Source organism: Castor canadensis, chromosome 4 (genome assembly GCF_047511655.1).
Source record: "Castor canadensis chromosome 4, mCasCan1.hap1v2, whole genome shotgun sequence".
Classification (NCBI taxonomy): domain Eukaryota; kingdom Metazoa; phylum Chordata; class Mammalia; order Rodentia; family Castoridae; genus Castor; species Castor canadensis.
This window is the reverse complement of record NC_133389.1, coordinates 94,539,169-94,556,726: the sequence shown is the minus strand read 5'-3', so window position 1 is coordinate 94,556,726 and position 17,558 is coordinate 94,539,169. Positions and strand designations below refer to the sequence as shown.

The 17,558-nt window shown below is 35.6% G+C and overlaps 1 protein-coding gene across 1 annotated transcript in view; it reads left to right on the top strand.

Annotated features, from left to right (window-relative positions):
• Positions 1-15,164, top strand: part of Nxph2 (neurexophilin 2) — a 110,436-nt gene extending 95,272 nt beyond the window's left edge. Inside the window, exon 2 of the mRNA XM_074070658.1 lies at positions 9,080-15,164. Within this exon, the coding sequence (XP_073926759.1) occupies positions 9,080-9,823 (744 nt within the window). The 3' untranslated portion in view covers positions 9,824-15,164. The remainder of the gene's footprint in view (positions 1-9,079) is intronic.
• The last annotated feature ends 2,394 nt before the right edge of the window (positions 15,165-17,558 follow it).

Genomic DNA, 17,558 nt, shown 5'->3' with positions numbered 1-17,558 from the left:
TATAGCATTGCATGCTGTCCAGCAGATATGTGTTCCTCTTTTGTCAGCAAGGATGATATTCTGGAAAATCTCTACCCAGAGAAAATGCTTCCCAAAATTTATTTACAAGCAAAAAATTTAATGGGTTGCTAAGTTTGATCATGACAGGGTTTTGTTTATTTATTTATCTGCTGAGAAAGTTGTTTAATTTTGACTGCAGGACACAGGGAAGAATTACTGAAGCAATCTGATAGGTAAGCTATGTAAGTAACTACAATGAAGCTTTGTACCTCTTTTCACTAATGGTTCTGTAATTCTTCGCTGCACAGGGATCCACAGGCACCTCTAGGTTATATAAGACTGGTTACTTTAGGGTTCTTTGCTTAAACTAATATACCCAGTGAAATAATTAATGGCCATCTACATAGATTTCATCATTAGCAACACTATAAACAAATCCATCAAGCAAATCAGTTATTCTTCCCAGCTGGCACTTGGCAATAGTTGTGACTCTGAAAGAACATTAATAAATGCTTGTAGGGTATCCAAGAGGCACAAACCAGCTGCCTTTAAAAATATTTGTACAGATCTGTATTGATTTATCTCTTATAGCATATGTTAGTCCTCTTATCAAGGAAAAGCCAAGTCTTCCAGCTTATTATAAATCTAAATGGGGGAACATACAGCTCATTCTTCATGATCCTAGAGAGTCAATTTTCTCTTCTTTTATGGGTAAAGGAGTACAATTTTTGGTGCCTATAAAATAATTATGACCTTCCTTTTTAATGGTAGGTGATCAATGCAATATACGCACCATGCAGTGTATATGGTACGGCAAGTGTTTCACGGTTAGCCAGTATAGACTGTAAATATATTTTGTTTAGTGCAAACACAGAAAACTGAAACACAAAGTATAAATGCCCCTGTGGTATTATACCTATGGGGGAAATTGGATTGTTTTGTTTCTCTTACATGTAGAGTGTTCTTCAGTCTTTGTGATAATCATGGACAATAGCAAGATTTGTTGTCTGGTCACAGATTTTTAAGACACCTATAAATACAAAGACCAACCTCTATTGTTTCAGAATATTTGTATTTATCCATAGCACATTTAGTTCAGTACCAAGTAGCATTAATATATGTCAATATTAATTATATAGAATTATAGACGATTATACAATGATCATGAAATGTACATTGTAAACTCTATAGCTTTTTGGAGTTTAAGGGAAAAAAAGAGAAGGGCTGCTAAGGTCCTCCCTTCCTAACTCTGCAGCTCAAGACAGGGGAACTCAGCACAGACTGTTTATGGTTGTAAAACCAGTTACCAAATTAGCTTTTCACTAGAAAAATATATAGCTGTAATCTTTTAATATCATTATACTCTCATTAGTAATTACAAACAAAGCAATATACAATCTGGATCAAGTGATAAAGAAATATAAATACCTAGATCGATTTGTTTTTCTGTTTATTTATTCCTTCATTCTTTATCAACTATCAACTGGTAAATCTTGGTCTCATTTCTCTCATCTGAATAAAGATATTAATTGCACAGTTCTGTTCAGTCCTAGTCCTGTTCTTTACCTTACTCCCTTGATTGGGATTACCATACCACATATCCTGTTATATTGATATATGCATATATATGTATATATTCACACACACATACACACATTACATACATATGTAGGTCCTCATGTCAACTATAAATTAGTGAATTATTATTTGTATCTGATGTTTCTTCTCACTACTCTTGTACAGATTACATAAGGAAGGGAAGGATATTTGTCTTTTCAGCAGCATACTCCCAGTGCCAAGAACACACATACAGGCACCCAGAATACATTTGGAAGTTGAGGGCCGAATAAGTTATTATAAAATGAATGCATGTGAGAGCACAGTTGACATTCTCTTCACTCCTCCTCTGCTCTGTGGTCCTTACCCTCTTACAACAATCCCTGCTGATATGCTTCTCTTGATCTATTTCACTTTCTACCTGGCAGGCCCCTTTATTTCTTTAATGTGCAACCCTTTCTTGAGATTTTGCCATTATACTACTAAGAAAACCACAGAGAAGGGCATGTCTTGCACAGGGTGCTGAGCAGTCAGATGACACCATCAAATGTCTATTTCTGTTTTCCTGACCCCAAATTTTTCTAGTAAATCAAAGCTCTTCCCTGCCTTGCCCTTCCTTGTCCTGACTGAGCTTGCTTCTTGCCCTTACTATCTGAGCAATTTTTCAAATGAAATTCAGCCACTGAAGGATATGGAAACAGATTGTTTTCTATAGTAGACAGACTTGATCAGGAGCTTCCAGTTTTCCTCTCAGTCCAATGATTTACAAGCACCATGCAGAAGTGCAGTAGCATTTCTGTCATTACAAGTATAGACAAAAGTCAATGAAAAAATAAATTTAATACTGCAAAATAAAAGTAAACTTTTTGTGGAACCATTGGTAAACTGTCATAGACTTCCCATTTTGTTAAATGTTTGTTAATATCAGCTAGTGTTTTTCTGCTAAGTCAGGAGAAGCATATTTACAAGCAGTGGGCTTAAAGGTTCAGCTGGAATTACTTAGGAAATCCAGACCTCTACTGCTCCCCGATTACCATGTAAGCAGAGTCACTAACTGCTAAATAAATGTGTCACTTAGAATTGTTAAAACCTGGTCTGGAACAGCAAGTCTGGCAGTGGTATCTCTTCCCTTAGAGCCTCATCAAGTAAGAAAAATAGCATCAGTTAGGACTGATAAGGGATAGTGCTACCTGTACTGATAATGGCATGATAGGTATTGAGTAGAATTTGAAGCCCAGTAGTTCAAAGTTTTAAATTCCCCTTTCATTATTCACTAAGTGTTGAAAAATCTTTTCCTCTCACAGGTTAGCCTAATATGAAGCTAGCAAAGAAGAGGCAGGCAAAGCTATCACAATGATGGACATAAATATTATTCTGTAATTATGGTGAAGACTTGACTCTTAGGATCCAAAAGAAACCAAGTGGCAGCCAGGTGTAGTGGCATACCCTAGCAATCTCAGAACTTGGGAGGCTAAGGCAGAAGGATCATGAGGTCAAGGCCAGTCTGGGCTCCATAGCTACATAAAAAGAACCTGTTGCAAAACAAACAAATAAAAAAATCAAGTAGCATTCATGGCACTATACCACCCAGAACACTGTGAATATAAAAGAGGATTTGAATACTTTGTGAGGGTTTCTTTCATTAGCTCCATTCCCTTTGGTTAAGAGGTTGACTTGCAAAAAAGCCATCTAGAGCTTACTAATTTCTCATTGGGCATGTAGAATTAATTACTGTGCAGTGGACAGGCTCCTAACTGAGAAGGACTGTGATTCTAATGTAATTTACAAATAACTCCAATTTTATATAAGATATTTGTAGAAAAGACTCTTCTTTATGATGGCACTGATTATCAAAGTGGGCCCACTTTTCAAGGAGTTAATATTAAATAAAAATAAATTAGCACTAGTGATAATGATTGATAGCAATAGACACATTTATAACATGCAAAATTACCAAGGTAATTTAGAAATAGTTTGTGATTTCCTGAAGAACTCTGAGGTTGTTTTAGATTATTCAGTGATGCCTTGAACAGTTGTAAATTGAAATGTTTAAGAGTTTCTGATTAAAAAAAAAAAACCTAAGCCAAGTGCTACTGAATTAAATATAAATGAAACCAAGTTTGTGATAACAAAAGTCTACAAGCCTTAGGAGAATTCTGAAAACAAAAACTTTTTTTGTAAGGCTCCCGTCTACCTAAATCAAGATGTCAAGGTTAACATCAGCAGTGATAAGTTATGTTGCTAGCACATGCCCTTGAAATGAAGTGAGGGAAGTGGTCCTTCACATCTAGGTTCTTCCCCACAAAACGCACACCAGTCTAATCATGAGAAAACAGCAGATAAACCCAAGTTAAGGGACATTTTACAAAATATATGACCAGTATTCCTCAAAACATTCAAGGTCATCTAAAATAGGGAAAGTCTGAGAAACAAGCTCAAAGATTCACAATGACTAAATATAATGTGAGATCCTGGAGCAGACAAAGGACATTAAGGAAAAACTAAGGACAACCAAGTAAAGTTTGACGATTAGAAAATAATACATCAGTATTGGTTCATTAGTTGTGACAAGAACATTGTAATGCTAGATGTTAACGATGGAGGAAGCAGAGCAAGGTGTATGGGAGCTCTTTCTACTGTTTAACTCTTCTATAAACTAAAGTTACTCCAAAACAAAATACTAATTAAAAAAGTACACAACAAATAGAGTTGGAAAAAAAGTCTCTTCTGATAAAATGTTTGCAGAGGAAGATGCCTTTTAGTTTATAAATTATTTCCATAATTTGTGGCAGTTCTCACATCTGCTACTATAAAATTCATTGCAGCTTCACTGCCTCTTGGGAAAAATGCATTTAATTATCAGTGAAATTCAACTTCAGCTTGTTATGATGAATGATTTGAACCTGTCAGCTTCCCCGCCCTAAAAACAAAAGAACTGAAACAAAATAGTCTTATTCCTCTACCCCCTTCCTTCTACCTGCTTCCTTTAATTGATGAAAGTTTGAGCTTTTATTAATCTTTTTGAGCTCTTCTGGAAGATACAGAAAAAGCTAATATGATATCATTGTATCTAGCTAATGTGTGTGCTTTGTGAAATTGATACACCCTGCCAAGACGTAAATTACTTAAGCTTTGATAAATGTGTTGAAATCAGGGAATGTTCAAACAGATAAAGCACAGCAATTTCTCTTTCTTCCCCTTTTAAAACTCCATTTTGTGCTTGAGGTTAAATGTTTTTCATTACTATTGTAATATGATGGGACAAAAAGACAGCAGTGATACTGAAATTAGTATGAAGAGCCCAGTAAGTACAAAAGTAATCGGGGGATACAGACGTGTTTGTAGATAACATCTAAGTCTTGCCTTGGACAGAGAGGTTTGCCAACAGATTCAGAACCACTTATGGTCTTCTCTCCAGCAAGATGTGTCACAGAAACTATTTGTTGGGGAATGAGGGCACCTGCGAGACAGTTTGTACTTCCAGGTCCCTTTGCTGACTCATTTGGTAGGTTGGAAGCAAAGGTCCATAAACACATTTTCTTGGCAAAAGAGAGCTATCTCAGACCTGGGATCTGAATATGACTCACATGCCAGTGAGACAGGAAACATGAGGAAATGATTGATGCTTTGGGGTTGAGATGGTTGATTTCTACTTGGTTGTTAATTCATCACATGGCATGGAACAAGTTGCTCAATTAACCATTAATCATTTGCTGGAGCTTTGAAAATTCATATAACCCTTTGGAGACTCTTCTTGAGTAGGAAGCATGAGACTACCCATTGGACCATGGAAGATCCATCAGTCATGGAATGCCTTTTGCCAAAGATTAAGCTCCAACTGTTCTTTTAATTAGTCCTTACAACTGACCAGAAAGAAGACATAAGTGAGAAAACTGGGGTTTGAGTCAGTAGTTAAGCATGGGTGATGATGTCATCAGGCATCAAATAGTGTACTTTTCCCACCATTCCATGCTGCTTCCTAGTGGGAATTATATGGATAAAGGGGACAGGGTTGTGAGTTAGCTGCCTCAGTCTCTCTTGATAAGGTCTCCTCAGGTTAAGCATGAGTCCTAGAGGATTTGGGTCATGGGTTTGAATCATGCAACCATCTATGTAGACCTGGGATAGGAGAGTGTGCCTTCTCAGCTGTGATGCTATAAAGTGATAATTTATAACAAAATGAAGACTGGACAAGTTACACCAAAAGGGGAGGAAGTTGGGAGAGGGATGCAATTGTCAGCTTTTCAAAGACACAGAGAAATATATTCACCCTTATAATTTTACTCTTTTACCAGTATGTTATTATCAGGTGGCCTTTTGAGATTTGGACTGAGATTTGGAAATCAGCACTTGTGAGAACTCTCCATGTATTTTAAAGAAATAACCAGATGAAGCTGTACACAGCTTTTCTAATTTGGTTAATGCTGTTGTCAAAGCAAGTTAGAAATTTGATGGTCTAGGGAAAACAAAAACATTAAATATATGTGCACACATATATTTATACTTTTATACATATAAACTTTCAAAACATACATATATAGTGTATATATATGTATATATATAATAAATACTTTTTAATCTATGGAACTGCCAAAGAGTTTTTTCCCTAGAAGAGAGAAACACTATAAATCTGTGCTATTACCTGAACATTTTTACATAAATCAACCTTAAAATCAAGGGCTCAAGGTTAGAACCTAAAGACTAGGGTGTTAGAATGACTTTCTTCAAAATCAAATTCCATTTTAACTTCTCATATGGAGAATCTTTTCTAAAGACTTAAAGAGCATTCCTAAAAACAAAAATCACATCTAATTTATCTGTTTGTTTATAGATGGTATTTTGGTTTTTTCACACTCATATTTCCTAGGTAATTGGCACATGTTTGGATGAAATTCTTTACAACATAAATTAATCCCAGGAAAACTTTTGTATCATTTTTTTAAAGTTTCAGTAAATGGTCACTTATTACTATTTTTGACATCTCAGAACCATCACAACAGAAGTCCTACACATAAAGGAAAGACTCTGTTGGTGTCTATGATCTAAAATATATCCAAATTGGCTAAGTTAAGACTCAGTCTAATTACAAAACTTACCTGTCATTAAATGATGAACTTGGCATTTATAAGTTTTCAATAACAAAAAAGTAAAGAGAAAATTGTGCAAAGCACTGAATCAGGAGAACTGATGCAGGCAGAAAAATTTCAGGGAAATAAATAACATTCAACAAACACTTAAAGGGGAAAAAGAGAAAGCACACTGTTGCTGGTAGCAAAGAATGTTTTCCTACTTGTGATTGAAAACATTTTTGAATGGAAAAATGTATCTTAGTTCTGCTAATAAAGTGTTAATTGGTAGGATTATATATAAAGATACAAATGAAGTTTTTTTAAAGCAGGTTAAAAAAAGGAAAATGTCAGAAGGACGTACCCTATGAAAGAGAGGAAGAAAATAGGAATAGGGAAGACGTTTGGCAGCTGTACCAAATGGAAGAGTAGAGATCAGGAAGCACTGTAGCAATTCTTGAACACCAGAGCTTTGCTCAGCAAATGGTAGGTGTGTCTGTCACCATTTCCCGAGTACGCAAATCTCAGGAAATAGGTGAAAAATAGGAATAGAATGTAGGCAACAAGATCTCTTTGCATGTTCACAAAGAAGAGAAACTGGACCTCGGCCCTCTCCTTGATGATAGACCAGAACGTGTCAACTTGGATCAGCCTGCATCAGTTCTCAGGAATCTCAAGTTAGAACTGGATCCAGACTGCTGAACTCCAATGGGTATTGATTTCTGCACATCATAATTAAGAGTGTTCAAAACCAGAAAGCTATAGTTACAATATTAGCATATTTTGAGCCTCAGATTTTGAGCAATAATCCCTTTTTCTCTGGTGCGTATGCCATCCTTAAAACAGGAGAAAGAAGGAGGTATTAATTCAGGATGTATAAACTCCTAAAAAGAGGATATATGGATTTGATATCAAAAAGTAGAATGTATCAATATGCCCTCTTCCAACTTCAGTGATTTTAGTGATGAGAAAATAATTTTTTTAAACCCTCATCTGCATATTCCATCCTTGGGTTCCAACTGGATTTAGGTGAATATCTTTCATAAGATTCTCTTAGAACTTAAACTTATAAACTATTTTTGCAGTATAGGGTTTGAACTCAATACTTCCCACTTGCTACAAGTACTCTATCACTTGAGCCATGGTCCTAGTCCTTTTGTTTTTTAGTTTGTGTTTTCAGATGGGTCCTCACACTTTTGCCCAGGCAACCTTGGACTGTGATCCTCCTATCTCTTCTGGAATTACTGGCATCTGTCACCACACCTGGCTTGTTTTTGAGACACGGTCTTGTTAATTTTTGTCTAGGATGGCTTTAAACAAAGATCCTCCTATCTCTACCTCCCTATTAGGTATGGGAGGCATACAAGTGTATGCCACCATGCTCAGCTTAAACTTATAAACTTATATGAACATACAAAAGAGATCCTCACATTATCAAGCTATACCATATAGTCAAGTACAATATTTACAATCCAAGCTATGTCAGTGTTTTTTCAAATTGGATTGAAAGCAATAATTTCTGGGATAATCTGAGACCAGTTTTGCCAAGTGCTTTGGCAAGTTTGAAAAGGCTGGAGAAACAGTACATAAACACAGCTTCCCTTCTTTGCTCATCCTTTTCATCATGCTGACAGTTTTCTGTAGAGCCATTACAAGAGTAGTTTGTGCCATTAGAGATAAGAGACTATCTGTGTTTCCACTAGAAAGCTCTGTTTTCTAGACTTTATAACTCATCCATAAATATTCACTCTAGGTAACAGTTTCATATATAATGATTCTGTCCCTCAAAATCCACATTGACTTAACTAAATGATTTTTGGAAATCATGAATACTCATACCACAAAAAAGAATAAGAAGGAAAATTAAATGCAAATAAAATGCTATATTTCAGTGGCTATGATTCAGAAAAAAATATTGTGAACTTGTAAAACACATGCACATAACTCTTACTAATTCTAAATTTTGGGTATAATTTTGTTGCAATAAAATACATTAAATAATATATAGTCTATTAATTAGTTTATACTTTTTTGTGCAATTATAGTTTCAGATGGTTTATAGATTGTTGGTAGAAACTTTAGAGCCTAGAGTTTTCTTCTCCTAAAAACAAGACTTCCCAAATTTAATAATTTTATCACATGAGTGGCAAAAATATACTACTTTGCCAATTCTGATAAAGAAAATGGTAAAGTTTAGGAAATAGTGAAAACAAACCAACCTATTAAAATGAAATGGCTTCTTCTTAGTCTGATCATTTAAATTTTTGTACTCACAGTTTTACATTGCTTGAGTTGAATGCTCCTCGTGTTACACTGCACAGAGCCCAGGTTTGTGTTTGAAATTATATTTAGCAAGAACTTAAATAATACTGAGTTTCCCTTCTCCTTTCCCTTCAGTCTGTGTGCATGCGCAAAGCCTATTCTAAAATTTATTTCTCGTTCTTCTTTTCCCACAGCTGTTCTGTGACAGTAGAGAGGTGGTGCACACCACAGAGGGTCTGGATTGGGAAGACAAAGATGCTCCAGGGACGTTGGTTGGAAACGCGGTGCACTCTAGGATCTTCAGTCCTCTGCGCCTGTTTGTTAAACAGTCTCCAGTACCCAAGCCTGGCCCTATGGCGTATGCAGACAGCATAGAGAACTTTTGGGATTGGCTGGCTAACATCACCGAGGTTCAGGAGCCACTAACAAGAACTAAACGGCGGCCAATAGTGAAAACAGGAAAATTTAAGAAAATGTTTGGATGGGGTGACTTTCATTCCAACATTAAAACTGTCAAACTCAACCTCCTTATCACGGGGAAAATTGTCGACCATGGAAATGGAACCTTCAGTGTTTATTTCCGACATAATTCAACAGGCCTGGGCAATGTTTCCGTGAGCTTGGTACCTCCCTCTAAAGTGGTGGAATTTGAAGTTTCCCCCCAGTCTACCTTGGAGACCAAGGAATCCAAATCCTTCAATTGTCGCATTGAGTATGAAAAAACAGATCGGGCGAAGAAAACCGCCCTGTGCAACTTTGACCCATCTAAGATCTGCTACCAGGAGCAGACTCAGAGCCATGTGTCTTGGTTATGCTCCAAGCCCTTCAAGGTCATTTGCATTTACATTGCCTTTTACAGTGTTGATTATAAACTTGTACAAAAGGTCTGTCCTGACTACAATTACCATAGTGAGACCCCATACTTATCTTCTGGATGAATCTTTCCAGTGATTGAAATGAGGGACACGTGTAGATTTAATTAGAATGACCAAGAAATAAGCTCAGCTCTCCATGGTAAAGGATCCCTTTTGTTTCTGGCAGTGAATCATAGTTCTGTATCTGGTTTTCAAGTTAAAAGAAAAAGGAACATATTCTAATGTGAAATGTGTTCGTTTCAAACATAAGTACCTTTATCTAAAAAGTCAAACTGTTTATGAAACCATCACTTTCATATAAAGATGGATAAGTTCTAGAAATATTGTTGTTTCTCTAAAAGAAGCATCAGTGATAGCCATGTGTGATAAGAAGGAACTAAATTATGCATGTGATAAGCATTGCTCCCGAATTGAAATGAGCCTGCCTTTGAAATATGTTTTGGAAGTTTACCTTTAAAAATAGCAAATTCAGTAAAGTAACTGGAAAGATTGTATTTGATAGATGGATTGTGTTTCTGACATTGAATCCTTTTTTATTGCTATGTCTTTCTTCTCATCTGTGCCAGTATTGATATGAGAGATGAAAGGATAAAATTTGTTTCAGAACTCCTGTGTGAAGTTACAGTGCCACAGTGGAACCAAATGCATTATCATCTGCGCTACAGTGAAGTGGAATGTGAGTTAAACCCTTAGCCCTGTGTCGGTCACCACCCTCATGATTCTCATTCTAAGCAGTAATACTGGTATATTGATGAAGCAAATCTGGGTATAAGTCAGTTCAACAATAATGAAAATTATGATATTTTTAGTCACTTTTACCAAAATCAATGCTTTGAGATTATCAGAAATGACATGAAATTTGTATTCACTACAGAGCTTAGGACCTCATTCCATTCATGTGAGAGAGAGAGAGAGAGAGAGAGAGAGAGAGAACTCTGAAATTGAAAGAAAATGATTTTTTTCAAGGCTAACGTATAAAAAAAAATGGAAGGAGAGGTTGAAAATTCCAGGGTTATGAACCACCATTTCTAGCCTCCCAGAGTAAGTTCTTCTTGTATTTAGTTAGTGATTACAATGAGGAATCAAACTCTACATGGAAATAATGAGTTATATTTAAGTATATCTAGGTATTAATGCTGGTAACTAAGATATCTGGCTTACTAGGCTTTTGATATTACTTTCAAATTAATGTCACTATTGGAGACATTCTCATCTTCAGTGAGGTATGAGTGCCCAGGATTGCCTGTAAGGTACAACTGGCTGTTCACTGGATTAGCACAGAAAGAGGGTCTGGCTGGCCAAGGAAAAGACTTCTAGAACTCAAGACTTGAGAATCATTACTTTTTTTTACAATAGCTGTTAACTTCTTTCCCCTCCTTATCTGTAATATATCAGTTAAAACAAAACCTTCAATTGAAGACTAAAGGGAGGTAAGTCCTAGCCTACAAAAACACTCTTACCACACTGTTCAGAAAGCCAGCAGCTCTGTCTTTATCTCACATCTCCATTCCTTTCCTTTAACTGGTGATACCTGCACAGTGTTCGATTTTGTCTTTTGTAAAAATTGTGCTAGGCTTAGTGTGTCATAGTACAGGCTTGAAATTCATCAGGTGATTTAGTAATTTTGTGGTTGGTGAGTAATATTTTCAGACATCTTTTTATGTTCATCTAGAAACAAGAGTAAAGTACTACTTATTGTAAAATATGTGGGAACCACATATGTATATATACCTAGAATTTCAGTGTACAGAGAACGTATGTGTACACATTTCTATGTAAATAAAAAGAATTTGTAGATCTGTCACATGACTTCACAGTGGTTATTTTTTAAAGATTTTAGTCCTTGTGTTCTGTTTCCTCATAAAGATTTAGTGTGTGTGTGTGTGTGTGTGTGTGTGTGTGTGTTTGTAAATAAGTAATGTCAATTAAAAATTAATGTTTTTCTTATGTTCATATTAAGTAGTACAACTTCACTATGGAGATTATAAAGTAGAGTAAAAGATAATTCACATACAGCATGTAATCTATGGCCTGACGTCTTGTAGGAATGCTAGAAATGTGACTTGCTATTATGATTGATATTATCGCAATATGAAATGAGATTTAAAACTATGTGATGTTCAAAAGTTGAGAGATATAAGCATTGTTTCTATGCAAAGTAAAAACCACAAATCAATTTATATAGTTCTTAGAATTTAGCAGGGTTTGTGAGTTTTTTTAGTTTCCCACAGGCATATTTTAAAATTGGAGTAGAACATATGCCACACATATTTCTAAGTCATAATTTCATTTCAAAGCCTACATAATTGTCACTGATGATACTTGGCACAATATAAATCATACCCCATTTAAACATGAAAATGTATTCAGTTCTATAAGGCCATTTTGTCTTTTAGTACTGAAGTTGAAGAAAAGGACATTCATGTAAGCTAATTGTGCATCCAATCACAAATTGCTCAAAAATTAGGAAACAGAACTTGTTGAAATTTAAAATTAAACTAATAGGCAGGTTAATAACTAAATATAGAAAAGTGATTAGCCAATATTAATACAAAGAAGAGTAGTATTTCAGAGTACACCTCGCACTCTCATTTCAACTCCCTCATTTAACAGACAGGCATACCCTGGCCTCCAGAAGGGTGAAGGATGTACTCACTAGGAAATGACAAACCTAGCTGAAATGCATTTCTCCTGACTCCTACTCCCAGGTCTTGTATTACTTAAGAAAGGCAAATTGAAGAAGGTATTCAAGACAATGAAAATATTCACAGTGAATTTAGAACAAAACATGATTTAGAAACCAAAACTAAACATGAAAATGACTTGAAATATTCCCCCTATATCCTTAGGACTATAATTTCCCTATGAAAACAGCATTTTTAATTACAAATATTGAAAAATAAAGTCAAAATGGAGCCATTATATCCAAAGATTAGAGTCCTGGAAGACATTAGAGATATGTCTGGCTAAGAATTAATAATAGTAGAATACTACATACATTTGGCAGTTTTCAAATGGTTTTAGCACTTGAGGATGTATTTTCCCAGATATTGGTAAATTGTGTAGACTACATGGACAGCCTGAAGGTCTGATTTTATCTCATAAAGAATATCAAATTAATTGCCCAGCCTCTGCATTTTTACTTGTAGTAAAACTGTAGTTAACCCAAAGTTAATTAGCCAAACTTTTAATGACTGGAATTTTAATATGATCAATTGTAAGAGACAAATCACAGGAACAAAAGATACTATTAGAGATTCTTTTCTTCAGAAAATGGTTGTAGGAGATATTCAAGGATCATTTCTCAATCTCCTACTCTATGTAGAACTCTAAAAACATACTCCATTCTGCTTCATTTTAATCTTTCCTGTTCTTAATTCAACTCAGCTCCTCCATAAATAGTAAAAATTTATTCTCTAAAAGAATGAGTTAACTTCTTTGTGTCCTCCACAGCACCTGGCAAACTGTCTGATTTATAAAAGTGTAGAATTCAAAATTCTCCAGAAAGACAAAACTAATAGGATACATAAAAATACATGAGATTTATTATGGGAATTGCCTCACGCAATTATGGAAGCCAAGAAGTCCCTTGATATGCCACCTGCAAGTTGGAGAACCAGAAGAGCAGGTGGTATAATTCAGTTCAAGGCCAAAGGCGTAAGAACTAGGAGCTCCAAAGTCCAAGGGCAGAAGATGAATATCCCAGCTCAAAAAGAGAATGTTAGAGTGCATTTGCCTTTCCTCTACTTTTGTATTCTAGCCAGATTAGATAATAGTCACTCTGTATTGGTGAGAGTAGATCTGTAGTCTACTGATTCCAACACTAATCTCTTCCTGAAACAGTCTCACAAATACACCAAAAAATTTACCAGCTATCAGAGAGTGCTATAGTCAAGTTGACAGATAAAATTAATCATCACAATAAGGTACATGAGCAGTATCTGTTGCTCAATTTTTTTTCAATATTAACTGCAATACAGTGATTGTTCCAGATCCACTCTATCCACACAACATGGGAGCTGTCTTGTATCTTTTCAACATGAACACCTTTTTCCAGTTGAACACAATACCCATTGAATACTAGCCCCAAGAACCAGAGAGACTTAAAAGCTAGAAAAACAATTAAAATCACTTGGAACAAGTTTTGTTTATCACGCAAAGAAATGGAAGATTGGAAAGGATTAACAGCCTGGTTATTGTTATTGTTCTTTTGCCTGGATAAAATCATTCTTTCTCTTCTTTATTTCTCCAAATCATTAATGCTTTGTATTAGTGATAGACTCTAGCTGACTCCCAAAATATGTTCTTCTCCTATTGCAATGGAAAGGTCGGGCATGTGGCTGGCCAAATAGATTGCATGCCCTGCCTCTCACATAGTAAGTGAGGTGTAGCCTTGTTGCTGAGCTGCAGTTGATGGGGTGTGAGGGGAAGGGGCATATATGATCCCAGGAATGGACCCACATACAAGTGCTCCTCTGTACTCTTTCCTTTCAGCTGACTTGCATCAATGTCTTAGGGATACTTTGAAAGAGGCAGAGCAAGTACCAGTCTGAGTGTTTTTCTGATCTTGGAAGAAAGTTACTCAATTTTCCCCAAACCCACCCTTGTGAGCTATATTGGAGATGAACAAACACATTGTTTCTTAAGTGACTGAATTTTTAGGATAGATTTATTATTGCAGTCTGCATGACATAACTAAACAAACATTGAATAAAATTTTTTGCATGTACCCTAAATTACTCTAACCTTTGTCTTTTTTGAACTGTGTCTTTCCGTTTGTGTGGCATTGCAGTAAAAATTTCATATGCACAATGTTTGGCTAGCCCTATTATTTATGTTTTGCCATTTGTTCTTCCTATTATCCAAAAAAGAAAAAGAAGATCCACTAAAAGCAGAAATCACATTTTACATTTTTTGGGATGTCCCACAATAGCTGGGTAATACTGTTGCCTTAAGTGATATATACAAGGTGTTAAACTGTATTAAAAGATAACATAGGAAGTTATTTTCTTAAACTCATTTATTTACAAATGATAATACAAAATAGAGGTAGTTAATGTTTTGCTTTTATATTGTTATTGTTTTATTTGTTTGTTTTGTTGTGCTTGGGATTGAACCCAGGCTTTGCCTGTACTAGACAAGTGCTGTACCATTTAATCCTCATCCCCAGCCCTGGAAAATTCTTAAAGATCAAGGGCAAAGACAACAAGGGGATTGGACTTTGAGCACATGATAAAAGCGAGAGCACACAAGGGAAGGGTGAGGATAGGTAAGACACTTAAAAAATTAGCTAGCATTTGTTGCCCTTAACGCAGAGAAACTAAAGCAGATACCTTAAAGCAACTGAGGCCAATAGGAAAAGGGGAACAGGAACTAAAGAAAAGGTTAGATCAAAAACAATTAACCTAGAAGGTAACACACATGCACAGGAAATCAATGTGAGTCAACTCCCTATGTAGCTATCCTTATCTCAACCAGCAAAAACACTTGTTCCTTGCTATTATTGCTTATACTCTCTCTTCAACAAAATTAGAGATAAGGGCAAAATAGTTTCTGCTGGGTATTGAGGGGGTGGGGAGGAAGGGAGGGGGCGGAGTGGGTGGTAAGGGAGGGGGTGGGGGCAGGGGGGAGAAATGACCCAAGCCTTGTATGCACATATGAATAATAAAACAATTTAAAAAAAAAGAAGAAAAAAAAAAGAAAATTCTTAAAGATAAGAAAATACTCAAAAATCATATTGACTGTACTTCATCTGCTAAGGCAGTGAAGTAAAGTATAAATTTTCTTTTCTACCTTTAATTTTTGTTAGCAATGCATTTATGTGGATTTATAATTCTACATGTATAAATACTATGTCTTAATACCAAATCTTTTTTAAAAGTACAAAGATGGTGTTGGTTGAAGACCTCCCTCTGACTTCTTTCCTATAGCTACTCTGTTTCCTTCTCCAGAAGCAAACCATATTATAAATTTCTTGCTTATCTTTTTTTTTCATTTTTCTTTTATTATTCATATGTGCATACAAGGCTTGGTTCATCTCTCCCCCCCGCCCCCACCCCCTCCCTTACCACCCACTCCGCCCCCTCCCTCTCCCCTCCCTCAATACCCAGCAGAAACTATTTTGCCCTTATTTCTAATTTTGTTGAAGAGAGAGTATAAGCAATAATAGGAAGGAACAAGGTGTTTTGCTGGTTGAGATAAGGATAGCTATACAGGGCATTGACTCACATGGATTTCCTGTGCATCGGTGTTACCTTCTAGGTTGACAGAGATCAATTAATATATCTTTGAAACATTTTAAAAGATTAAAATGTTTTCTTTAGTTTTCCAGAATTCTCCATTTTGTGTTCATTCTGGTTAGCTGAAGCATGATTCATTCATTTGTTATTGCTTCCAACTTAAATTTTTAAAAAATCACAAGTGTCATAAGAAGAAAATTCTGATTTGAAATTACTAGCCATAATTCCATCACTAATAATTTAAATATATTTATTCTGTTTTCCTTCTCATCTTTATCTGTTGATATTTGTATGCATGCATATATACATATGTATCATTTTTATTAAGTTGCAATTGTTTACAGTATGTAATGTAATAAATGCACCAGTATATCTAATATGTAAAACCTTTTGTTTATGTGAAACTTTTGACTAGAACTTTTCCTGAGCAAACAATGCAGGAAATGATGCAGCCAAGAAAATGATGTTTGACTCAGTGTGAAGTTATGAACGGAATACTCTCAGCAGTATGTGTGTAATGGTATGCCCCACCTCCTCTCTTTCTTGTCATATATCCTATGACAAACAGAGGTTCGTAAAAATTAGTATCATCCTTGAAACAAAATAATTTTACAGAAACAAAATAATTTTACAGAAGATGATAAATCAAAACAGAAATTGCAAATCCTTTTAAAAGGATTGCATTCAGATTCCATACTCAATAAAATCTAGAAAGCCAACTCATTCTCAGAGCCCTGGTGGCAAATGCAGTCCATCATTGCCATAATCCCATTCCACTCACATTTTGAAGGAATCATGAAAAATCACAACATTGTTATTTCCTTTACAAGGAAAAGAAGCTAAGATTTACTGATGCCTACCTCTTTCTGCCAATATCCTACACACTTTACAAATAACTGCAGACTCTGGAGTGGTCTAATTTTATTTGTCTTGAATATGTCATTTAGTGCCAATGTGACCTTAATCAAGCCATATCACTTGTTTGAGGTTCAGTTTTCTCATCTGCAAAATGGATTTGTGACACCTGCCTCATGGTGCTGTTGAGGCGAAAGTAACCAAGAGCGGTAACATGGCAAGAACTTTAAAATCCAGTACTCCTTTTATTATTTTCTTGTTACCAATACTTTTATACCGCATACACATATAAAAGCTAGTGTAAATAATTAGAATTCATTGTTTTTATTCAAAAGCTCTCCTTCCAAAAGTACCTCAAATATGAGCCAAGCCTTGAATTACTTGGCTCAGAACCATATATGCAGGTAGACAAATATTTGAATTTCTCAGATGCTTTTCAGATGTTTTCTTTCTATCTGCATTTGGAAAGAAATTGGAAACTTAGACATAGCATCTTACAAAGAGAAAACAGGGGATTTAAAATTTTTTGTATTTTATCATTTTTACATTTACTGACATGTGTAAACATTATTTGGGCCACCTCCCCTCACCCAAACAAAGGAGTTAAAACACAGAAAATCAAAGTAGCCAGGAGCTGGTAGCTCACACCTGTAATCCTAGTTACTCAGGAGGCAAAGGCCAGGAGGATCATGGTTCGAAGCCAA